This window comes from Melozone crissalis, unplaced genomic scaffold (assembly GCF_028551555.1).
Source record: "Melozone crissalis strain CALT ecotype California unplaced genomic scaffold, PUWL_Pcris_2 ptg000023l_1, whole genome shotgun sequence".
Lineage (NCBI taxonomy): Eukaryota > Metazoa > Chordata > Aves > Passeriformes > Passerellidae > Melozone > Melozone crissalis.
In genome coordinates, this window is record NW_026535801.1 from 41,504,603 (window position 1) to 41,530,728 (window position 26,126).

General features: G+C 39.3%; 1 protein-coding gene across 4 annotated transcripts; it reads left to right on the plus strand.

The window, feature by feature from the left end:
* Nucleotides 1–329: 329 nt before the first annotated feature.
* On the plus strand, nucleotides 330–24,919 carry MARCHF7 (membrane associated ring-CH-type finger 7). 4 transcript variants are annotated; one of them, XR_008483113.1, is made up of 11 exons: nucleotides 330–401; nucleotides 6,023–6,173; nucleotides 10,207–10,365; nucleotides 12,431–12,614; nucleotides 14,194–14,361; nucleotides 15,966–17,079; nucleotides 17,340–17,509; nucleotides 18,740–18,849; nucleotides 20,188–20,301; nucleotides 22,118–23,543; nucleotides 24,014–24,094. XR_008483113.1 is itself a non-coding variant. In XM_054277810.1 (11 exons), the coding sequence occupies exons 2-11, from the start codon at nucleotides 6,033–6,035 to the stop codon at nucleotides 24,263–24,265; spliced, it is 2,247 nt and encodes a 748-aa protein (XP_054133785.1). In that variant the 5' UTR covers nucleotides 330–401; nucleotides 6,023–6,032; the 3' UTR covers nucleotides 24,266–24,919. The 4 variants fall into 4 exon arrangements, 3 of the variants coding, with proteins under 3 accessions (XP_054133785.1, XP_054133786.1, XP_054133784.1); XM_054277810.1 differs by lacking the exon at nucleotides 22,118–23,543 and having other exon boundaries at nucleotides 15,966–16,760; nucleotides 16,926–17,079; nucleotides 24,014–24,919; XM_054277811.1 differs by having other exon boundaries at nucleotides 22,118–22,166; nucleotides 24,014–24,139.
* Nucleotides 24,920–26,126: the final 1,207 nt, after the last annotated feature.

The following is a 26,126-nucleotide window of genomic DNA, read 5'->3' on the forward strand; positions in this document are numbered from 1 at the left end:
CGAGAGACGGGGGAATTAATTTACAGGGTTCAGGCAAGGAAGAGAATGTGATAGAGACAGAAAACTCAAAAGCGTGCTGCAGTTTTCAGGCAGAAGGCGGAGGACGCCACGGATGCCCCTGGAGAGCCTGCTGGATGTACCGAAGCGAATCCTACCGCTCCCGGAGGGTTATCCGCCTCCGCCCCGCCCACAGCCCTCAGGCTCCGCTCAGGGCTCCGCCCCCGCCGCGCCCCTTCCGCGGGACGGGCCCGCGCGGCAGCAGTTCTCGCGGGAGCTGGGAGTGGCCGCGCCGGGCAGTCGGGCGGTCTCGCGCCGCCGCCATTGTGTTGCGGGAGCGCCGCGAGCGGGCGGCTCGGCCCGGCCCGGCCTGGCCTGGCCTGCGCGGCGGCCCGGCCGTGACGGTGAGTACGGATCGCCCGCGGTGGGCCCGCCTGTGGCTCGGGCCGCGCCTGCTACGGGGCCCCGCCCGCCCTGGCGGCCTCACGCCAGGGCCGGGGACACCATTTTGTGCCGTGCCGGCCCATCCGCCCTTCTCTCCGCCATCGCCGCCAACGGCCGCTCGGCTCCGCGCCCGCTCTCGTAGCGAGCTTGTTCCTCTCCGTCCACCTCGCGGCCTCTGCCCGGCCGTTGGGGCCGGATGCTGCCGGAGTAGCGGGACCGGGTGCGGCCGCGGGGCCCGGCCGGGCCCGAGCCGTGCGAGCCGCTTCCCGGGGCCTGGCGGCGGAGGTGAGATGCCCTCGGCGGCTCTGCAGAGCACCTGCTGGCTGCGAGAACAGCCCAGCCTTAGGGCACCAGCCGCGGCAGCGTGGGCAGCCATCGACATTTGTAAATGTTCTTGCTCCTGAGAGGTTCCTGAGAGGCTCCCGAGTTATTTGTCAATTTCACTACATTGAAGGTTGAGAAAATAGCCATAACGAGGAATTGCAGAGTCTGAGAGAAAGACTCGTGAGCTCTGTCTCGTTTGTCATAAAAACGTGATTGTGAGTAAGCTCCGAGTAAGATACGTGAGCATGTTTTCTCCCGAGGTTGCTCGGGAGAAAATCTTACGAATAGTTTTATTTTAAACCACACAAAAACATGTAGATATGAGAGCTCGAGTCTTAGGTAGAAGTGTCAGTGCATAGTTCCAAGCTAGAAGAATGAATTTAGGAGCAGGCAGTGAAGCTTATGCTTCCCTCTGATGGAGGGTACAAGATTGCTTAAAACTGGTAGTAATCATGGAAGCTGGCAAACACTTCACTTACTCTTAGACGCGATTACCTGAAATTGCTCCTCTTTTATTGATAGAGAGGGTCAAGGCAGAAGAGAAATATTTGCTCTCTGTGTTTTGTCAATCCCTTTTTGTGAAGGGGTATAAAAATGGACAGTTAAGGATAGTAACTGGTTTTGTCTTTTGAGATTGCACTGCTTTCCCTCAAAGACTGCTTGGATCTTTTATCATTGGTGGCTGTGTTAGGTCTAGTTCGTCTTTTACAAGGCTGTTGGAGGGATGACAGATCAAAGAAGGCAGGACATTTGATCTGTGTGCTCAAAATAGGCTGTGCAGCTCCACCTCCTTTTGGCCATGTGTTTCTCAGGTATGACTAACAAGTTTCATTTCAGAACTTGATTTCTGACCAAGTTTTGAGAGGTATTGCATATGTCCCTTATTTCAGGAGGATCTGGAATTGTTTCAATTTTTTTCATGAGGTTTTGATTGCTGAGTAGTGTAACATGGCATAAGCTGGTGAAATATGTTGTTTTGATAAGCAGAGTGCTGTTCATCCTGCTGTACATGTTCTCATTTTTCTATTGTTGGGTATGAGTGTGAGTAGTGTTAAAACAATAGAGAAGTCAGAAGTGCATTTTTACTGGTTGATGTGTTGAGAGTTCTCAATGAAGGGCACATCAGGTGTGATATTTGAGTAAGGTATTCCTTTGCTTTTTGGCAACAACAGGCTTTTTAATCAGTTCAGACTACAACCCAGTTTCTGGTTCCATGATAATTGTTATTGTTTCCTCAGAGAAGACATTGAAGTATTTTTTGGTCTCACTACCTTCTGCATAAATTGAGGTATCTACTTTGTCATTACAGAACTTGCTACAGCATGTTAATTACCACTTGGGGTTTGTTGAATTCCTATGTGTGTAAACAAAATGTTTGAGGTTTTGAGTGTTTTTCTTCAGGAAAACCCTTAAGATAATGATACCATAAAATGAAACCATTCTCATTCTGAAATATTGTATACAAGCTCAATATTCCCCTTACAGACAAGTATTATTGTGGTTGTTTTTTTTAGCATGAGAGCATTGTATTGCTCTGTCCTGTGCTCTGTGATAGCTTAGCATGCTCACATTATTTATAACCACCTCATTGTGTTGCTATGATCAGCATAAGCCTTGTATGTGTTTTGTTTATATTCAAACCACCTGTGAAGACAGTTGCATCTCAGGCTTTCAAGCTACAGTGCCTAAAATGGTATTCGGAGAACTCTGGGGAAAAAGTTCCAAGACCCAAAAGACATCTTACTAGTGTTGATCACTAGAGGTGAAGTGCCTAGATCTAGTTTTGTCTGTCTAGTAAATGGACATCATGGCTCCGTTGACTTCAGCTGCATCTCTGTTCATCTGGGTAAGACTGTGAGGAAAGGCTGAAATAATTTGGGTTGTTTTGCCCGGAGAAGAGAAGCCTCTGGGGAAACCTCATTGCAGCCTTTCAGTACTTAAAAAGGGTCTGTAAGAAAGAGGGGGACAGACATTTAGTACAGGCTGTTGTGATAGGACAAGGAGTGAATTAAAGGAAGGCATTTTGTATGATGAGCATAGTGAGCCATGGGCACAGATTGCCCAGAGAGGTGGTGGATGGTCTGTTCCTGGAAACACGGAAGGTCAGGTGGGATGGGACTGTGAGCCATGTGATCTCATTGAAGATGTCCCTGCTTATTGCAGGGTAGTTGGACTAGATGGCCTTGAAATATCCTTTCCAGTTCAAACTATGATTTCTGCTAGTTGGATTGCAAATAAATTTTATAATGGATGCCCAGAAATTGAAGAGCTCTTGGGCAGCAGATTTTTAAAAATTACTCATCTCAACAACATGCTTTATGCCACCAAATCTTTATTGAAAGGGAAAGGTAAAGTCTGATTTCCTTGACCTGAAGTTCTTTGCCTAGATCATAAGGCCTTTTATTCAGCATCTTCTCACTTCTGCATCAGACATGGCGGATGTAAAATGCTTATTCTTATGTTACTGTTACTCTGATTGATCTTTATAGCAGATCCTTCTTGTTTGCTGGCTGAAGCAAAGACTGCAGAAAAAAATTAAGGTTGTATGCAGGAAATGAATCACAATTTGTATACATAAACTGGCACATTAAATTTTGCCTTTCCTATTGTGCTGCCTTAAGTTGGTTTAAACACCTTTTTTTGGGTATAGTTTCTGCAAGATTTCTTTACTTGTAGAAAGGAAATACTCTACAGGTAGTATTATCCTGACATACTTGGATTGAAATCACGACCTGTGCTAATTTACAAGATTAGGCTGATGAGTAACATTGTCTGTCCTCTTGGGGCTACCATTGAAGGAGAAAATTAGTCTTGTGCCTATTTATGTACATCTGTAGAAGGAATTTGCTAATTTTGGACTCCATTTCATCTTTAGCAGGTAGTTGGCTCTGGTGTCCAGTCTTCCACCCCATTCTGTTCTGTCTGAATGCTCTTAATCTGTCCTGTGGATGGTGCATAAGCAATTTTATTAGTATTAGATGATTTATAATTTAGTCTTTGAAGTTGTCTTATGCTTCTGTCTACTGCGCTGACTCATCTGGACATTAATTCCTACTAATGAGAACTTCCATTCCTTCTAGAACCTTTGCATTTTCCATGTGTGTCCGTGTCTGACTTTTATCTATGCTGTTTAATTCATCTGGTTCCACACCTATCTGAAACAAAGTAATTCAGAAACAGAATGATCCATAATAGAGGAGATAATGCCAGCACTCTTTGTTGAGTACTTAATAGTGCAGACTTGGATCCATTATTTTGTGTATTTGTTTGTTGTATTTTATATCAGGTTAAAACACAGACGAACAGTGCTTTGACTGTCAGATCTCATCAAGACGTACGGCTGTCCTGTCTGGCCTACACTAGTCTATATTATTGTGATATTTTAGTTTTGTAGTTTGCAGCTTTGATAGTTACTTTTTTACACTCATTGCAGCTTCATACTAGTACTAAACTTGTAGAGCACATCACGGCAGATTACTCTGAAGGATAAATTAACTATCATTACAGTTTGAAAATAAATATGATTGTTATGTTTTACTGAACTATGATCCACTTGAAGTGCTGTAGTTTAGATAATTAGGCTTGTAATCAATTTCTTTTAAAGTTCCACAATTAACTGTTTTTTTTTTTTAAACTCTGGACTACTGCTTAGAACATTCTTATTGATACAGATGTGCTTACAACTTGAGAATTGCATAAATTGCTGAATGTTTACCAAAGGTTTTAAATGTAATCTGGGAAATTAATCTAATTAATTATTTCAGTATATTGATGCAAAGTTGGGCAAGTGAGCATTTTAGATTCTTAACCAGATCTTGTTTACCTGGTGATGGCTTTGGCAAACACAAACAGGTTTATTGCTGTTGGAAGGGTGGTCTAGAAGCAGATGTCCTCTGCAATATGGGCCAGTAGCTCTTTTGTACACAAAGGTAAACAGTCACTTAAACGTGGTATTCTTTAGAGTCCTACTTGCAATATTAAGCGTTTTGGCTGCTCTTGTATAGCTAGGTAACAAATAAACATGCATGAGAGCAGTGGTTAACGAAACTAACCTCAGCTGTCCATACTGTTAGGTCGGTGGAGTTCTGTACAAACTAATTGGCTTTTACCAGGTAGAATATTTAATTCAGCGTGACTTGAGCAAAGATTAAAAGTCCTGAGTATGTGGACTCACCTTGAAACTACAGCCAGACATGAAGTGTGTCAGGATTGATGTAGCAGCTTTTTGCAGAATGTGATACTGATGGGCATGACTGAATTGTGGGAAAAAAGAGTGCTTTGTTGATGTATAGGGTTTTTTTTTAATCAATATAGTTTACTCCTGTTCTCAAAAGGGTAGGCCAGAATTAGAAGTGGTTAAATAGACTGTACCACTTTGACAAATCACCCTGTATCACTGGGATTCTCTACCATCTGTTTGTTATGTGTCATGCTATTTTTCATGTACCACCCCATTGAGGATACTGCAGTTTCCTTAAATTTTTTTAAGAGCTAACGTTTGTGGTCTGCTTCTGTCTCTACTGTCCTGAGGAGGAAGAAACTAGCTGTCTTGAGTTTTAGGTAAACATTAAGTCAGATCCCGTTTCAAGGGCAGGGATGAGTATAGGAGCACATCTCATGTGGAAAAGCCACCAACATTTCTTTTGAAGTGCCTAGAAAGAGCAGAAGGCACATAAACACTCAGCAAGTGAGAAGTCAGTTTATGAATGCACTTGTGAGATAACCTGTGCTCCTTTGCCTATGTTAGTTTCCCTGGGAGCTGTCTTTGTAGAAGTTGAAGGCAGATAGATGCAGATGTATTTTTTCACAGAAGGGTGAAGTTTCATAATTTCAACCCTGAGGAATAAATCTGAATATAATTTCTGCAAGTGTTGAGATGCAGTTCATTAGCAAAAATGTAATATATTAATTTGAGAAATCTGAGTAATCTGTTCCTGACTCATTTTGCGTTAATATGAGTGCTGTGTGGTTCTTAAGGGAGTACCTCTTACACTTAAAATTGCAAGAATATATCGTAACCAAATCATAAAAGGGACTGTAGTTTTCTAATGAGGGATGGGAGGAGATGTAAAGAAGAGGCTACAAAAACTAGGATAAGAACTTGTTTCCCCATTTTGCTGATGCAGTCAGACCAAAGCACTGTGTAAATATTTGTATGTGTGAGTCATATTTATGTTACATCCAGAATGACCTGTGCCTATTTTGCATGAGTTCCCTGCTTCCATGAGAAAAAAATGATCAGTATGTCCTTGTACAGGATACAAAGGATGGAGTCAAAACCCTCAAGAATTCCTCGCAGGATATCTCTTCAGCCTTCCAGCTCTCCTGTAGGATCTAGAACTGGAAACAGTTTATCTGGTGCATATAGTACAAGAGAATCTTCATGGGGATTAGAATCTGGATACCAGGTAATGTATTTTTTTTTCCTTTTTATAAAGTATCAATAATTTTAAAAGTGTCTTTTTTAACCAAGAAAAGCCCCAAAACTTAGACAAAAAAAATTTCTAAAATGCAAGAATGTACTAACCAGGCCAGTGACAGTAATCAGTGAACTGGTAGTTCTAGATTTTCTGCTTTTACCCGCTCTTGTTTGTAGCTGCACCTTTAGAAATCAGCTGTTTAATGAATGAGAGGGCATTCTGATAATATGGATCTATTTTCTTATGAACCACTGCCATCCTAAATCTGGGTAAATGGAGTTTTTTGTTGAGGGAGATGTAAGGGTTTTGTTTGAACTTTGATGCGTGTAGGGCATTACACCTGATGTGTTGGTGACGCAAAAAGTACAGTATGTTGTCAGTTAACAAGGCTATACTGTTCTGCAGCACCTCCTGTGTTTATATTTTGAAAAGGTGAGAAGATGAGCTTTAGACTCTGTTGTGGTTTGACACCGGTCAAATGCCAGGCACCCACAACAGTTGCTCACTCACTCTCCCCTGCTACAGCTGGGCAGAGGAGGGAAAAACTTAATGAAGGGTTCATGAGTTGAGATAAGGACTGTGACAAAACACTCCAAGGGCAAAACAGCCTTAACTTAAAGGTACAAAGTTAATTTATTACTAACAAAATCAGAGGAGGATAATAAGAAGTAAAATAATCCCTGAAAACCACCTTTGCTTCTCCCAGCCCCTCCCTCCTTCCCAGTGACAGTGCATGGAGACAGGGCATGGGGATTTTGGTCAGTTCCTCACCCGAGGTTTTCTTCCACTTGGCTCAGGGTCCAGAGTCCTTCCCCTGTGAGGCCGAGGGGTCCCTCCCATGGGAGACAGTTCTCTCTGAACTTCTCCATCATGGGTCCATTCTCATGAGCAGCAGTCCTCCCAAAACTGCTGTGGCGTGGCTCACTCTTCCACAGGATGAAGGCCTCCAAGGACAGGCTGCTGCAGCCTGGGAGCAGGGGCCCTCTATCTCCATCGGGTCTGCCACTGAATCACAGCCTTCTCCAGGAATTCACCTGCTCCAGTGTGAGCACCTCCCCTATGGGCTGCGAGCGGATCTCTGCATTCCCAGTGGACCTGTGGGCTGCAGGAGGACAACCTGCTTCACCATGGTCTTCGCCACAGCCTGCAGAGGAATCTTGGTTCTGGTGCACCTCCTCCCCCTCCTTCTCCACTGACCTTGGTGTCACTGTGTTGTTTTCCCTCACATGTTCTCACCTTCTAATCTGTTGTGGCTGAAATTGAAACTGCATCCCTTCTTTTATTTTGATTTCTGAAATCTGTCATCACAAGAGGTGTTACTACCATCTCTAATTGGCCTAGCCTTGACCAGCAGCCTGTCCATCTTCAGAGCCATCAGGGATTTGCTCTGCCGAGCATAGTTGAAGCTTCCAGCAGCTAATTACAGAAGCCACCTCTCTGGCTCCCAAGGTTTTTGGCAGCTACCAAAAGCCACACTGCGCAAAACCAACAGAGACTCACATTAGCCTGTCATGCCAGTTTGTTAGTACAGCTGGGCTTTCTGTGCACTGCATGGGACTTAAAAAAGGCCTTTTGCCATTTCACAAGCAGCATTTTATACTAACCAAACTACTTTTGTGGGGAAGGGTAGCTGTTCTCAAGAGGATGGGAAGCAGAGATAAAACTACTGTAGAAATTATTTTTGATACTTGGAAGCAACAGATAGCAGTTTCGCTCAATTATCTTAGTACTTTTTTTGTGCTCCTGTCAGCAGTTCTCACCTCAGTTTTGGGCCCAGAAATGTAAGCCCATTTTGGTCTTTGAAATTGCAGGAACTTAACTCTGTGATTAAATGTTCATATTTTAAAAAAATGGTTAGGAGTTTGGTCCCTGCTGGCAAGCTATCTGGGACATTGTATTACATAATGCCTTTTTGAGAAACACTTTTACAAGTAGTAGAACATTATTTTTAGCACAATTAATTGTGTGTGTTACATTTTTGTTATCCTCAACATGCATGTGCTTGTTGTTATATAGGCTACAATATATAGGCTGAATGTACAAGGGGAAGCAGTTGTCAGTAATTTTTGTATTTTGGAGTCCTGCATGTTTTTTGCTGTCTGGCTGCTCAGCAAAAGCAAATTGAACAATCTTACTCTTTTGTAGAGATATGTGGATACAGTCCACACAGTGTACGTATACTGAAAGTCATTGATCAGAAGTCTTCAGCTGAACTGGTGCTGTTAAAAGATTTTGACACAACATATCTTTAATTATTTCATTTATTACATGAATTGCAATGTGTTCACTGCACTGTGTATTCTTTTGACTATTTCCTGTTGAGCAAAGTGATTCTGAGCTGAAGAATGATCTCATAACACTTGCCAGTTAAAACAGCAGGGAAAATATTTGTATAAAAGATTATGTTGTATCCCTTTTTTCCACTCCCAGTTTGTAGAAGGTAGTCTGAGAACTCATTACACAACACTGGTGCTTAGTGATAAAACTGTAGGAAGCTCCTTCTCTTGACTAACCTTTGGTATTTACAGAGCTGGAAGGAACAAATTGCCTTATCGCTGGCAGGTTAAGATTACAGAGCAAGAAAGTTTAAGTCCAGTCAGATAGGAATACAAAGGACAGGCATTTTCACTTTGTTAATCCATTAAGAAATCTACCATAAAATATTTAAGATCTAGTTCAGTTACAAATAATTAAACATTTGTCATTTAGAAGAAAAACTTGGACTATCAGTAATTCTTTAGGTATAAGGAGGACTTGGATTTTTAATACAGAATTTCTATAGAGAGAACACTTGATTATAAGTTAACTCAAAAACTTCTGGGACAGATCAGTGAAATTTATATTTGGTTTTGATTAGGGCTAGCAAATATGAAAGGTTTCTATTGGATGGGTTTGTTGTTTTGTTGGTTTTTTTTTTTCATGTACATATGGAATTGTACGTCACGCACTTTTGAGATCAATCTGGGTACTAGCCCCTGCTTATCTGAGGAGGCATAATGAAGAGGTTAATTGGAAACTAATCAGATGTATGGGATATAGTGTTGTTGCCAGGTAACTTTAAAATAAAAAAATCGAATTAGTGTCACTGTATGAGAAAGAAAATCATATCCTTTATGATTCAACATAGTAAACATTTTATGACAAATGAATTATAAGTTTTTTTTTTTTTTTTTTGCAGTGGAAGTTAATCAAGAGCAGTTAATAAAATTGTTTTCCTGATAACATTTTTCAGCTGCTGAAAACACACACCATAGCCAGAATACCTTATGTAGAGCTTTAATTGTTAAATTCTGACAAGGGATTTTAAATAATCTGAAGCTGAAATGAAGGAAGAAAACAAGCTGAGATTTTTGTATTGTTTTGGTTTGGCTTTGAATGCTTGGTTGTTGCTTTTAAGAAATGGTGACAGCAACTACTCTGTTTGTAGTACTCATAGTTCATAGAAGGAGAATGGACAAATAATCACTCAAAAATGCTACTTAGTCTTAATAAAATTATTGCATTTCTGTTATTCCTATTAATTTTGCTAATCTCCATTATTATTCTTTGGAGCAAATGAAATTGCAGTCTCTTTCCTCAGTTATAACCTATTCATTGAAATTCAGCTTGTTTTAGTGGCCATAGAGGTGCTTTTGTTGTCATAGAGACCCTTTCTACACCTGTGGGGTTTTTTGCATAGCACTTGAAAATCAGGCCCTTAATTCTGCTCTGTTGCTGCAGTACCTAAGTCAGGCCCAATGCCTCTGAAGCCTTACATTTTGACTTTTTATTGTCCTAGTTCAAAACAGAGGACAGATGAAGGAGCTGCTATAAAGCACTTAAAAAAACGGAATAACAAAACTTCCCTTTTGCCAGTGGTTCTCTCTAAGCCTGTTTCATTTCTTGGCTGTCCCTCAAGGTTTCTTAATAAATGTTCCCAGATTTGTTACTGCATCCACTTCCCTGTATTTTCAATGCTCAGATCAGATACTGAGTTATTTTTAAGTTACAAGATGCATATGATAATCACGTTGTTCTTCAGGAATCCGGTGTATTGAATAGTTCCAGTAGAGACTGGAGAATTGGAGAGAGGGACACCCGTGAAACTCCTTGGAAGCTTACAGCGTCATCTCCAACGCGCTACTCAGGGACACTTGATCACCCTCATTCTGGAAGATTTTTGGGAAGCAGAGGCAGATTGGTGAGAACTGTTAATGTGTGATAATTGGGAAAAAAGATTGAAACCCCAGAGTTTTACTTTAGTCTTCCCAATCTGAAAAGCTGCCTGCAGGGGCTCTCTGTAATGTTTTTAGATAAGTAGATCTTACTAATTCAAGTTGGAGCAAAAACTAGAAGATAGCAGTGTTTAAAAACATTCAGAGGGTGAAAATAGTGATTAGTATATTAGTTTTACTAAGAGTTAAGAAATACATTTAAAGTCAGTAGCTTTGTAAAAGTCCATTTAAAAAGAAAAAAGGAGGGGGTGATTAGAATCTCAGACAAGTTATGGACCTGTGGATGGCAAAGTTCATATTACTTACACTTGCTCCCTCAGGTATTTCCCGGGGTGGGGGTGTGTTTCTTGGGTGGTGCTAGCTTTGTGAGTTAACACAAAGTTCATGGGTTTGGAGACCTACTTTAGGACATTTACTTGCAAGGTGTAGTTCATAGTCTGATTGTTCTTACTTACAAGCAAAAGAATGGTTACTTGAGATTCAAGACTCAGGCCCTGAGAGTTTGTCTTAACTGGGTTCTGCAATGTGCCGTGGTTACTCCCAAGAATAAAGTAGTTTGCTTGTGGCATGCTTATGCATTGTAGAGTGACAGAAGAATACTTTAAAGCACGGTAGAAATATTAAGATAAGAAAAGCAGAAAACTGTGAACAAGTTTGGCGGGACGATACTGAAATAAAAATTCTACTAGCTTTCAAAGGGAAAGATGTTTGGGCTCGCATCATTAAAGAGGTGTTGGTTTTCTTAGGTGAGTCAAAGGTGAAGACACTGAGATATTGGAGGGTGGGGAGGGAGGAACTAGTGTGCATGTGTTGGTCTTCAGGGGAGGTCATGATAGATGTCTACCTGTAGTTTAAATGCAAATGGAATCTGTGCTTCTAAGTGGTCTACATATCTAGTTAAATTAGTGCTATGGTTTTAAAGGTAAAAAACCTTTTTTCCCTGATTAAAGTTGATTATTCTCTAGAAGTAAATTCTAATGCAAGTGAACCTTGCAGAAGATACTCTGAAAATTCCACATATCAAGTAGTAAAGTATTAAAATAAAAGTGATATGTTAAATAGAAGATTAGTAAGGGAAAGTATTCTGGCTTTGTACTTGGTTTCTGAATTGGTTGGTTTGTTTCCCTGTTTTTTTATGGTGAGATGAGGGAAATACTTAAAAGTCTTCTTAGTGTGAAAGAGTAAGAAGTTGTGGCTTAAACTTAGTAAAAACCATAACTAAGTAGAAATAAACCACAGATATTATGTACTCTAATTTGGTTGATCTTTAAAGGATCTTGGTTGTGGATAGTTTCTGGGAAGACAAACAGCTCAATTCAGCTTTTTGATTGAGCTTATTTTTTTCTTTTTTATATGAAAAAAAATAAACCTGAAGTATTTAAAATAGAAGATGAATGCCTTAACTGTAAGTGACCAGATGAACAGCTTTGTAGGCAATTCCAAGCTTTTTTTCCTAGGTCCTATTGTGCTAATTTTTGAAAACTGTTTTATTTCGGTGCTGTACACTGCAAAAGTTGCTTTATACATGTTCTTTACTCTGAAGTCCTTCAGTTGTGCTTGAGCTTGTTGTAATCAAAATATACTTGTTTCAAACAATTTTCCTGAAGCTCACTCCTTCGCTAATTATATTTTAGGTTGATAAAAAGTAAGTTTTGGCCATTTCTGGACAGCAAGATATGTTCCCTTGGGGATCTGTAAAGCTGTATTTGATTGTGTTTATAGCATCTTACAGGCCAGGGATATAATTTTTCCCCCTTTTTGCAGCAATTTTTTGTGGTAAGCCACATCTATCTGGAAAGGAAATAAAATGTTGAATGTTACAGAAACTGAGTTTTGTTGGTAGGACTGTATTGAGTAAACCTAGAAATACTAATCAAGAGCACAAGCATAAGTCCTACTTTATTTTTAAAGAAAAGGTTTTGTATCTGAAGCTATTCTTTACAATGTTTGTGAGTTTTACCTTATGTACACTTTTGTGGAGTGCAAGTGCATCTGATGTACTATGTAATTTATTTTTTAATGTTATTTCAGTCTACATCTTCCTCTCATTTCACATCTGGATCTTATGGTGAGTCTGAGAGAACTCAGGGAGCGTGGGACATGGGAGCATGTCCAAGATTGCATAGCCAGCAGCAAGATAGTGATTCAAAGAGACCTAAACTATCTTGTACATCTACCTCTTCTGTGAGAAGTAATGGCTTGGCTGCCTTTTCAGGTGAGTGGTTGATTCCTTGAGCTGAGTTACATCAAAATTGTCTAAGCAGTAAGATGAGGTTTTACCAAGTTTTAAAAGACTTGCTTTAAATATTATGCCTTTATCTTTCTTAATGGGTGAAAATTTATGCATGTCTGAAAAGTATGTTCACAATGATAACAGTGTCCAAAGTTCCGAGTATGATGTTTACATGGTCTTTTGAAAGTCCAGTTGTACTCATACCATTTCAGAATTATTACCTGTACTTATTCCATTTGTGGTCAGGCTGAACTTCATAGCTCAAACATACCTTCATTGGTTAGGATGTCAAGAAAAGAATGAGTGCAGCTGCTCTTATTTCATGAGTCAGATAGTGCTGATACATCAATGTGTGCCAGGGACAGCAGAAAGGAAATCTTTACCATACTTAGCAATATGTTCAAGCACTGCATCATGGCTTGTTAGAGCACTGTCGTTAGGGGTCGGGGAAGAAAGGGTTCCTTTTTTAGCAGGGCCTGAACTCATTCTCTAGGAGCTCTTTCAGGAAAACCTGAGATTTTCATTGAAGCTGTGGGTAAGTTCATGAAACTTGGATAGACAGAATTTATGCAATATGCCAGCAGAAGTCTAAAGCTCAGGAAGTAACAGCCAAAACCTTATGCTAAAAATATTTCTAAACCATTTTGATAAAGATCATTAAATTAATTCAGATTACCCTTGTGAGTATGGATTAATGGTTTTTTTTAATAAACCTTATGGAATTGCATAGATATCCAAATAAAAATTAATAAATTCCTGCTCAAACCTCAGTATTATTGATACTTTCTTACTCTGTTAATAAAACGACAACCATTAACATTTCTCATGGTGTAGGACTGTTTATCTTTCCATTTCTATGTTGGTTGGTTGTCACACTGCCGACCAATGAGTGCTTAAATTTCTTTTTCTAAGTTAGCAATGAAGTGATATCAAGGTGAATTTTTCAGAGCTGTTGAAGACTCTTTTGGAACTAGAGTTTTGTCCCCAGCTGATGTATATACAGCTTGCTATGCAGTTGTTGGAGCTGTTAACAAAAACCAAGACCCATTTTTACGCTGAGGTGTTTTACTCTGTAATATGAACAAGGAGAGTGCTAGTCATTGTTCTTGAAGTTGTGTCTAAACTGCATTTAAGCTTCATCAGCTGTTTTTATGAGAAATGAAATTTCATTTAAGTAATGTCAAGTAGAATGGCAGTATTTGCTAAGTCTTAAGCTGCTGTTTTGCTATAATGTGAAACCTTTTTAAAAACTAGCCACCATTAGGAAGCAAGATGCTACTTCTCTTCCTCTTGTATCTTGTAATAGTGTTAATGGGTCTGACTCTTCACAAAAGTATTACTACTTTTTAGCTTTCAGAGCCATCTTTCTGCAAGATGAAGTAAGTGCCTGCAGCAGCAGAGTGCACTTAGCTTTATGTTGGCAGCTGGGTCCTTGGTCAGCGTAGTGGCAATGTTAAACTTGCCCTTGATATGAATAGCGAAAATGTCTGTATAAGTGCCAGTTTTAATGGATTTTTAGATGATTACAAAAACAGGGGATTTATTTACTTTTTCTGTCTAGATTCCTCCTGGAGATGCAGTAGGATTCCTAGATCTTCATCAGTAATGCTTGGCTCCCTTGGAAGTGATCTGGTTAGAGAGCGAACACCGTTAGAAAGAAGAACAGATCTGTCTGTTAATAACCTGCTGGATCCCAGCTATGGAAACAGTGACTTTTCACCTTCGACATGTATGTTTCGTGTAACTGAAAGCTCATAAACCTACAGTTTGTATGGCTTTTAGTACCTTAACATGTTCATAGGATCACAGAATGATTTGGTTTGGAAGGCACCTTTTGTTCCACCTCCTGCAATGGGCAGGGACACTTTCACTATCCCAGATTGCTTAAAGCCTCATCCAGTGTGGTCTTGAACACTTCCAGGGATGGAGCATCCAAAACTTCGCTGGGCATGTTTTTTTAACATTTTATTCAAAACACAAACACAAAATAGATTTTAAAGTATCCTTTTAAATAAAATTGGTTGGCCACTTCCCATGTGTTGACCAAACCATTGAAGGATATATGTATGGTCTAGCTTGTAGATGCATTGTGGTGTTGATGATTGCCACTGTAACTCTGGGATTGCTCAGTAAAGCTCATTTCTTATTTGTCTTAAAATCTCTTTGCATTTAGGTATGTGAAGAGAAATAATGTTGATTTGACCTAGGGAACTTTTTTCTTAAAGGTGCATATTATCTCTTTTTGTTTGGGTTCTCAAATGGTTATTAGGGAAAACTGTTAGGACACTGAGAATAAAAATGAATAAACGCACACTTGACATGAGAGGTTTGTCTCGTGGCAACTGCTAGGACTAGTAAGGACTTCAGCAGTGTAGTTTTCACTTTCTATTCAGAGTGCTGTGATGTTCTAGAGCTGTGTCAGGGGAAGCTCACCATTAGTTTTGATCTGCAACCTTTTGCAGATGCATTAGTTGTATTTTGTAATGCAGAAGTTAAAGAAAATGCCACGTTTCTAAGTATAGAAGATAAGCAGAAAAGCTAAAAACTACTTTCAGCATTTGTCCTGGAGTCTTGCCTTGACAGAAGAGTATATTTTAATGTCATTATACTCGTAGCACTTTTTAGTAAGTGGACAGTTCAGCTACTCTACCTGATAGAGCCTTATGGGAGAAGTGGACTGGAGAGCAGCCTTGCTTTGTACTGTCTATGCTGCATTTCTAGCAGTAGTGGTCCTATTAAGTGCTATTAAAAAACTCCCAGCTGTGTTCCCTGATGTGTAATCAAAAGCATATGGTAGATGATTGGCATCTGTGCAGATCCTTCATTAGCTGGAATCTGCCAGATAAATAAAGCTCATCTTGAGCAGTAAATTGTGATTGCAATGCAGAACCCATTAAAAGAAAGTCACCAAAACTGCAAAGATGAAAGTTTTAAAATTGAGACTACATAGAGAGCTTCTGTTTCCTACCTTCATCTGTCCATGCTTGTTTCTTCTTCCCCCTTTTCCCGCCCACAACGACCCAGTGCAGCTATTTGAGGAAGGGCACTAGCCACCTCAGCTACTTTATGTGAACTATGGTTCATCTACAGTGGAGTTCTTCTCAGTGTGTTGAGATACTCAGACAGCATTTACAGAAGATGTTCTTGTTAGAATGATAGAATGGTATGGGTTGGAAGGGACCTTTAAAGTCCCCTGGTCCAATCCCCCTGCAGTGAGCATGGACATCTTCATTTAGGACAGGTTGCCTAGAGCCCTGTTGAACCTAACCTTGAATGTTTCCTGATGTGTATGTGCGCATCATCATAGTATTTTCCTTTGCTTTTCTGCAACAGATCTTCAAGACAGGCCTGCCTCTTCATATGCAGAGGGAGCAAGACCAAAAGAAAACTCCTTAAGCACTTTGAGGCTGAATGCACCCATGAACCGCCAGTTGCCTTCTGATCATCAGCCATCTTTTTTCAACAGAGACTCTAACGTGAGCTCTTCAAGATCCAGCTATTCTTTAAGACAAAGGAGAAATGAATTGGAATCTCCCCAGAGGAGTGTGCAGCCAGCATTTTCTCTTAGTGCCGTTAGAGATGAAACCCCTTCCTCAAGTGGTTCCGAAAGGATTTTATCTTCTCAGAGGTCATTGAATGAGTCTGCAGCTGACAGTGAAGGGAGGCGCACAACCAGACAGCTGCTGTCTCGTTTAGCATCTAGTATGTCATCCACATTTTTCTCTCGGAGGTCTAGCCAAGACCCATTGCATACAAGATCGTTAGGCCCTGAAGAGTCAACAGCGGTCCCAAGAGTTCAAGCTACTGCTCTGTCAAGTAGTAATGGAGCTGCAACTCCGGGGGTTCCAGGACTTCAGTCATCTGAAACTTCTCAGGGGTTCAGTTTTCTTGGACGAAGGTGGGGTTTATCAGGAGTTTCACAGAATCGCAGCTCTGATTCTGATGGGGAAAGTTACAGACCAGACACTGAAAGTAGGAGCACAGGATCCTGGTTGTCGTCCTCTTTGAGGAACAGATGTACACCTCTCTTTTCCAGAAGAAGAAGAGAAGGAAGAGATGAATCTGCAAGGATCTCTACCCCTGATTCAACTGCTAGATCACAACATGTCTTTAGAAGGAGAGAGTCAGGTGAGGACACCTCTCTTGAAGCATCAGATAGCCCTCCTCGGTCTTCTGTGAGCAGACCAACGCCTGCAGTATCTGTTATTTCTACAGCTACTGCCTCCCTACCAGATTCAGCCTCCAGTGGAAGAGGTTCAGGAATTCTGCCTGCTTCTCTCTTTCGCTTTGCAGTGCCTCCAACATTAGGAAGCAGTCTGTCTGACAATCTTATGATAACTGTAGATATTATTCCCTCTGGCTGGAATCAGTCTGATGGACAAGAAAGTGGCAAGTCTAAAATACCACCTTCAAGAGATCCAGAAAGACTCCAGAAAATAAAGGAAAGGTAAGTTAGTATGTTCTTTTGGAACAGTAAAATGTACCTGTTCTAATCTGAGAGGGCTTTCTGCAATCATGATTTTAAAAGAAAACTTTCTTGTAGAGGAGGTGGCAACTCAGTTGTATTCTCACTTTTGTCTTTGAAGAAGTTTGTTTTAATTCTCATGCATTTGAGAACAGTTTGATAAGTGGAATTCTGAAAAAGTCTTTCTTCAAAAAGTCCTACGTGAAATGTCACAGCGTTTGTTGGTATTCCATCCTATTCAGCCTGCTTTTAGAAGATTCTGAAGATGAAGAGGGTGACATATGCAGAATTTGTCAGATGTCCTCTTCAAGTTCTGACAACCTTTTAATAGAGCCATGCAAATGCACTGGAAGTCTGCAGTATGTTCACCAGGAGTGCATGAAAAAATGGCTGCAGTCGAAGATAAATTCAGGTAAAGCAAACTCTAGGCCAAGGTAGACTTCCAGTTATACCGGGAGGCTTATTGGAAGAATTGCACCTACTGGGGTATTTAGTCGAATAGCGAGCAGTAGGGACAAACTGCTACTGCTACAAAAAGTAGTATGGCACTTCCAGGCTTTTTGTGTTCTGTGCGGCTTCTCATGTGAGTAGTTGCAAGAACTGTATTTTTTGTTTAGAGAACTGCATTTTTTGGGGTTGTCTACTAAGATATTGAACAAAAGATAATGTTGCAGAAGTGTAGCTTTAGAATTACTCTGTCACTTCAGTGGTACCACTTTGAGTGGCATTTGTTCCCCACCCTTCCTTATGGAAATGGTTGTGCTTTTTTCCAAGACTTCTATAGCTGAGCTAACTGTTAGCAGTGATAGGAATTTGAAAATCCAGAAATTATTTTGAATTGTAACTGAAGTATGTTAATTTTTTCTTAAAGATACTAACTCCCATTCAAGGCACTTTAAAAATGCTTGTTCAAAAATTACTTAAATTGCATATATAATTCTTTAAGAAACATTTCAAATATTGCATGCTGTAGAAATATTTTTGTAACAGACTGATTGACTGGTTTGTAACTGTTACCTGCAGTATTCTTCAAAGTAGGTGGCTTGATAGAATACATGAAATACTTTATACCAAAGGAAGGTGCTAGTATCTGACCTTTTTGCTCAGCACCAGAGATCAGTAAAGGGATGTTTTAGAAGCCTCAGCTTGTAGAAGAAAAATAATTTGAATTATTTAGCTATATAGGAAGACATAAGTCCGCTATCAACTTGCTTTGTTCATCTTGTTGCTTGTGGAGGAGTCTGTTTTAAAACTGGTACTTAAGACAAAATTTTATTTAAAAATAACTTTGTTGTGGTGTATTTATTCTTACTTTTGTGTGTATTTGAATTACACAGTAAAATTCAGAAAGCCCAAGAAGCGATTTTATGCCATACTTGCAGGAAGAAGCATATTAATTCCCAGTGTGAATGTGAGGCAAAATAGGTGCAGCTGGATAGAGAATAAACATTCTACAGCGTTTAAATTCTGACAGTAGCAGATGTCCCTACATTCCTATTAGAGGCTTGCTTTTCTTCTAACCTTGCTCTGCAAAATAAAGTCAAAAATTACGTAGAGTTTTTAATGTTTATATGAGTGTGTTGTATGTTATAGACTGTTGAAACTTGACACTGAGTTTTCCCCTTGCCCACCACCCCACCAGGTTCTTCTTTGGAAGCAGTGACAACTTGTGAATTGTGCAAAGAGAAGTTGCATCTCAATCTGGAAGACTTTGACATTCATGAACTTTATAGGGCACATGCAAATGAACAAGTTAGTATATTTTACCTTATTTGGTAAGTGTTGCTTTAGTGCTGGGAGGGCAGTCTTTAGAGAAGCCAAATGCATCTCCATTTCAGAAGGGCTGTTATGCATATAAAGTAATGTTAATGTCGAACAGATTTTTCTCTTCAATATTCCAACTACCACTACCTTCCTGCTATGCTTTCTACAGCTGAGCTTTCAGTAAGTGTAACATATCTCTTTCCTTAGTTGCATATCTGTCATCTAACTTTGTAATCCAGTGTCTGTGCCACATAGGTGCAGTGTGAATTCTAGCATGATTATATTGAATTTCATAGTCAGGCATTGTTGTCACTTTTAGCTGTTTTTGAACACAGTTTAGCAGTTGTTTTAAACATACAATTACAAATTTCTTTTATTTCATTAGAGTGGTAGAAACTAACCTCTGTTCTAGTAGTTTCTAACTGCTCCTTCAAATAATTTCCTGACTTAAAAATAATCAAAGGCCCCTGGTATATATTTAAAATAGAATATCTTTGACCCACTGGATTGTGTAGTATTTAAAAAAGAGTAAATAACACAAAGCTGGTGTATTTAATGAACTTTATTCAGAGGGGTTTTCGCTATTCTCTGGGTTGTAATCTGACAATATATGAAGATTAATGCTATTAGCTTACCTCAAATATTTAAAGAAAATACCAAGTTGTAAGAATCCGTGCCAAGTGACATCAATTTTGGGGCAAAACATGAGCCTCTAATTTTTTTATTATTTAAAGTAAGTTCTTACCCTAGTACTTGAATTCCTATCAATCGAGGAAGTTTCTGAAAAGTTTTTCTCAAGACATCTTGTTTTAGTGCTAGTGCTTATTGGTTGCTGTCACTGCACTTTAATAGAAATAAGAACTTTGAATTTTTTTCCTAAAGAATTGACTAAATTATCTGTTCAGCAGTAGCATTTTTAAAATTTTTCTTTTATCTTAGCAGGTAAAGGAATTTCTCAAATATTTATAACATCATAACATTCTTAAAATATATTCCTTTATTTTGGCTTTCTGTAAAGCCTTGAGACCAGAGAGAAGAAACCAGCAATCCTGGTTTGATTTCCCCAAGTGATATAATACTCTGATTCGCACATTCTTTCCTCTGAGCTAATCAGGCTGACAGATCTAATTTGTAGAACTCTATTTATCTTCAAGGATAACATGTTAGATTTGGGGTGGATGGGAAGGACCAGAGGTATAAATAGCTTTTCAGCAACTTAAATTTTTTAGTATTACATTTTCCTAATTCTTTCTAACAACTAGAGATAACTCTGTAAGATAAGATGTATTACTGACATTCTGAATGTTTCTTTTGATCTCCTTTAAGGCAGACTATGAATTTATCAGCTCTGGTCTCTACCTTGTAGTGTTGTTACACTTATGCGAGCAGCGCTTTTCTGATATGTTAGGAACTGCAAATGAGGCCAGCACACGTGTCAGAGTAAGTATGCAGTGATTTTCTGGCAGGAATTACTCATACAGAGAATTTGGAAGCAGATTGTTACGTTAAGTGACCTAGGAGCTAGATACCCAAGAAACACACTTTTAAAACAAATTTAGGTTTAAAATGGGCTGTGCTTGTCAGTGTGCTGTGTTTGATTGGAAGCTGAAGGTACTACATAATTGCAGGTACTCTGCTACAGAATACTTTCTGTCAAAGTTGTTGGTAATTCATTGGTTAGCACACATTTAGCACAGAGCATACAGTTAGCATACATGTTGTCGTGATTATTGTGAATTTATGCAAAACCTCTCTCTGTGCCAAACATGCAGTTAAGAATGCTGGACTACCTGATTTGTTTAATTTTTCTCATTATGCAAGTCTGTATTGCAAGGGACTAGAACTTGTGCTTGTCTAGTGCACTAGACTAGTGCTTGTTGGCCAGAGTACATCTAAATGTGTACTTGGATATTAACATTCTGCAACAGCCTATAGCTGTAGTGTGAGTTCTCTGGCATTAGTCCAAACCCTTTATTAGGTGTGTTTGACTGCATTCTCGTTGCTTGAAAGGTCCAGCTTAGGGACATGCTAAGTACACCTTTAACCAGTAAGAGATCAGCATACAGAGTTCTTTCTGCACAGTGATTCACTCATAAATCCAGTTTGCTACATGTTTATTTGATACTAGATAATTAATCAGTGCTCTTAGTCAACTGAGCTCCTGAAAAGCCAGTTATTTTTAGGGTTTTTTTCTTACAAAGGAGTGACAGTATTAACCTTTTCCTGTGCATATGGGAATGGTTGACTGCTAGCAGGTAGTGGATATTTGGAAGAGGCAGGACTGTGCTCTATCTAATCTTTTAATGTATTAGAGCATGCTCCTCTTTCCTCTACAGATCCAACATAGAGCTTGTATTCCATGCTCCAGTTTCTGTGCTGCAAGTATAGAGATATAAAAGACAGCTGATATAATTGTAGTCGGCATCCAGCACAGATCGTTAGCTTGAGTGTATTGCAGAATATGTTTTTACTGGTTTCCCATCAGAGGAGGCATTACATTCTTCTGTGTGTGACACTGCATTTTAAACTAGTGAGAGCATCAATGCTAGTATTTTATATCAAGCATATGAGTAAGCTGTGGAAACTCTTACCTGCTGTGTCTCACTATCTGGGCTTTTAACTGAAGCAGTGATGCAGATTGGCAGTGACGAAAACCACTTGGCTGAGACTTTTTAATCGTAGGAATTTTGGCTTTGGATTTTGATACCATGTGTTTCTTACATCAAACCACCACTGTGCCCAATAGTAATCATGCTCTTAAGATTTTAATTATAAACAAGAACTTAAGTGTATTTATGAATTTTTCCTGAACCACATTCATTTAGAGGGTTCTGTTTTGTCATATTAGTTGTGAATTATATGAAATGGATTTAACTAATGCAAGTCCTTACTGTGATTGTTTTCCTGCATCAGAGTTTATAGGAATGATTTTCATTGAACTGACACTTGTTTATGTTTGCTGCTTTCAAAATCGATGTGTTCTACAGAGTGTAGAACATGAAGATGCTGTCACAAGTTGCTACCACGAACATTTTGCAGCTGAAATAACTGTGTAATAGCAGTTTGAAGCCTAGTGTGTGGGGATTTATGTTAAATTTCACATTGTTTTTTGGAAGTTGGGCAAATGGGTTAGGTAACCAAGATCTGTCATGAAGCTTTGGGATGTAAAAAGTGAAGAAAAATTTGCTAACTTGTTGCAAATTTCTGCAGATAACTTTGCAACTTTTAAACTACTTTCTCTCTGCCTTGTTTCTAGTTTATTAACCTTGCAAGAACTCTTCAGGCACATATGGAAGATATTGAAAGTAGGTGCTTCCCCTCTTTTCCTCCCCTCCCACTAGATCAACTCAAAGCTAATGAGTGCAATCCTCCTTGCCAAGATTCATAATACTGAACATGATTACTGAAAACCTTACTCAGCAGTGCTTTTTCCATCATCAGTAGAATTATTCTGAGGAGGAACCAATTTAATTCTCCATTATTAACTTCCCAACAGCACTGAGTTGTTTAGACCACGGTAGTGTTATCTGGAATCGGTAACAAAATTCCTTAGTAGTTACAGTTTGGTTATTGTAGTTCTGGTAATTCATAATTACAGGATAAATGGTGACCTTCAGGTTGCTGCCTTTTACAAGAGAAAGTAGGAAAAAAAGTAGTATGAAAGAAACATTTAGAATTGAATTTTACTAATTGAATTGAATTACTGTGTTTAAATTAGACACTTGTATTGCCAGTTTTCTTCTCTTTCTTTTTCTTGCCCTCTTCCCCCCTTTGTTTTTTCCATTCATACACACTTTTTGGTTGTGTGGGTTCCTTGATCAGATCTGTCAGACCTCTTGAATGAAGTCAGAAGGTTGCCAATTTTGGCAAACCAAAGGATTAGCCTACTTTTCATCTATTGGGTTTTTTTTTAATGTGTTTAAATTCAACACTATATGCTGATACATCTAAATTTCTGGTAAATGTACTCTGGATCTATTTCTGAGCATGTTGAATAGGCAGTAGAAGGGTAGTTGGTCTACCCTTTTTTTCGTAGTGTGCATGTGTCTGTCAACTTCATATGGGTTTTCAGTACACAGGATGCATTTGGAATACTATAAAGAAAGGGAGTGTGTGTGTGTGTGTGTGTGTGTGTGAAAGAGGGAGCTCTGGTTCAAGGTGATTATTTCTGCATTCAGAGCGGTCAAAAGTAGACTTGAGTTATGAATTCATTCCTAAGTTATGTGCATCCTTACTAGAGGAAAAAATAATGAGTGTCATTTAACTCCTTAGTTCAGTCTATATTTGATTCAGCCTTTAACTTGCAGGTGAGGAATACTGAGTTCTAGATTTATTATTGATGCGCTTCAGTTACATTTCTCTTCTAAGAGCTGAAGAAGCAAGGAGTCAGACTTTTCTTCTTTCTGTGTTCAGGGATGGAACATGTTACTCCACTATAAATACTTTCTTGTCTGCAGACCTGGCTTAAGAGGACACATTAAATTCCTGTTACAGAGAGGCTAGCATGTTACAAACCTAATGTAGATGTGTGCATGGGCTTTTCTACCATAGTTGACAAGTGTATATTTGTCTTTTGACTCACCTTGCAACGACAAATCCTGTGCATATGCGGGCGTTGTGTTCATCTTGCATATGCTGAAAGGACTGGAGTGGAGAGAGGAGCTTCTTCCAAGTAGGCCTAGGTTGCATTAAGATATATATATATAAAAAATGTAAGAGTCTGTTTACACTGCTGGATCATTCTAGGTATTTTAGTATCCAAATTGTTAACTTAGTTTTAACTTAGGTTGGGTGCTGCTGTCATGGATTGAGTATATCCTCCTCTGACTACTGCTGGAATTAGCCATGCTAAGCACTACATAAAAGTTGAATCTCTGGCTTAATTAAGTTTTCTCCCTCTTATTTTGAGGAAGGGGAGCAGGAGGACACAGCATATTGTATGTTCTGTTGAGTTTTGATTTGAAAATGCTGCATTTTTAGGACATGAGATGCATTTAAGAATTAAGTTATGTGATTACTCAAGATTTGGGTGGGTATTGCAATCTGCTATTTAATATTATAAAATCACTTATTTCTTCTATTCATCCTAAAGTGCTTTAATTTTTCACACATTTTTGTCAAGGCGTCTGATTCCACTGTGTTGTTCCAACAGCTTCTGAAGATGACTCTGAAGACTGATGCTGGTAGAACTTTCATACTGCAAGAAACAAACAGAATTGCTGCAGAAATGCTGAACTGGCAAGAACAACATCAACATGCATTTGTTTTATTCCTCTCCTTAGTAAAATGCGCATTGAATATTACTGTAGTTTTTGAAGCATTGTTGAATTCAAAATCAACTGCTGCACAGTGGAGCTCAGTAGACTTGAGAACTACTCAGCATGTGTGCGGATTAGATACATAGAAAGCAACTTCCCTTTTTAAATTATGAGGGTGTTGTACTTTGTTTTGGAAGACATCAGATTCTGAATATTTAAGGAAGTTCTATCTCCCTTTGTGTTTTCTACTTACTGTAGTCAGACTTCTGGCTTTGTCTAACCGAGTTTTGCTCCTGTACTGGCACTAAGTGGTTATAGGGGGTTTCAGGGGGAGGGTGGGGATGCCCGTGTACTTAAATAGGTTTTGTTAAGGTGTTCTTAAATGCCTCTTTTGCTGCATCATATAACTGATTGCTTCCATTGTTAATGAATGAACCGGAGGATAAGAAAGATACTGTAGAGATTGTTTGGATTTAGGCTTATATGAAGACTATTATTTAACTCAAAAAGCAATAAGAACTTGCAGTGGTCTTTTAATACTTGGTGATGGCTTTTTTATGTACCAGTTTGGAAATCTGAGATTATATTTGATATCATGTGGCTGTTCCATTATGGAATATTGCAGGTGTGAACTCTTGCATTTCAGCATTCCTGGCAGATATGCAACTTGATAAAGACCTAAGGTTGTTCAGTTTAATCAGACTTTTTTTAGATCCCACCTTCACTGTTCAAAGCACCGGTTATCAATGTGTTTTCTAGTGTTGTCACTTCTTTATAAATAAAGACAAAAGAGGTATGCATCTCTGCTGGTATTGTCCATTTCATTTAAATGTGGATATCTACCAGAACTTACACTTGAAAACATAGAAAGCTGGAGTCTGTGGGATATCTTCATTAATGTTTCTGAATTCTTACCCAGATATTTAAGATAGTTCTGACCATTTTGGATTGAAATGCTTTCTATAAAAGGTGGTACAATAAATTCTTAAACATGTATTGGAATTGTTTGTCCTACAGATACATGTTAGTTTTGTAATTACCTCAGTAAACAATGTGTTGGCAAAGAGTGCAGTATTTGTGCATGAGTTTAGTTTATTGTTGCAGTACGTAAAACTAACTTGTGCAGAGGAAAGGATGTGCCTTACTAGCTGAAATGAACTCGTGATTTGCAGAGTTACCTTTGCTAGCATTACATGAGTTGGGCTGTCATCTGTAAGACTTGAAAGAATGGAATGCTAAGGAAACTGCAGATTTCTATGCCCATTCTGGTAACTTTAGGCATTTGGTGCCAGCACTTACGAGTGTTATTCAGTAATTAGTTGAAATACAGCTCCGGGACATTAATCTGAAAAGTGAAGGTCCCCGCATATGTGAAGATTTTTCCTACTCATTTATGAAGAAGGTGAATTGAAGTTTATAAAAAGTGTTCAATCCTTGCTGAGGTAGATGGTACCGCTTAATAAAATGTCATACAGTGAAGCAGTCAGTATTTTATATGCACTCAATACATTTAGGGTTACAAGCATGGGTTCTGATACCCTAATAAATTGATGACTTGAAGGATATTTAAAAAAATTTTCCCTCAGTCTTTGTAACAAAACACCATTCCACGAAGGTGAGTGATGTAAGGAGCTCCACGTACAAATGCGGTTGAAGTGATATTGTGTTCAGTGCTCTACAGCCTTGTCGAGCTTCATTGCAAATGAAACGGTGACATGGGTGAATGCCCAGGTGAATTGGTGAAGAGTAGAGGGTCTGATTGCACCAGTTGGGAAGAGTGGTGCCACCAGACCCAGCTGCCTTCTCCGAGGAGGGCTGCCTTGCAGATGGGGGGAGCCTGGCAGCAGCCAGATTAGTTGTCATCTATGTAGCTGTGCTGTGAGATCTCTGTCTATGGGCACACCTGTCTGTGCAAGCTCTTGTGGGTCCATGCCAGCGGATTTTTGTTAGCACACCGCACGTGTGTCCATGCAGGTGTCTGTGCAAACATGCATTTTGTCTTGTCCG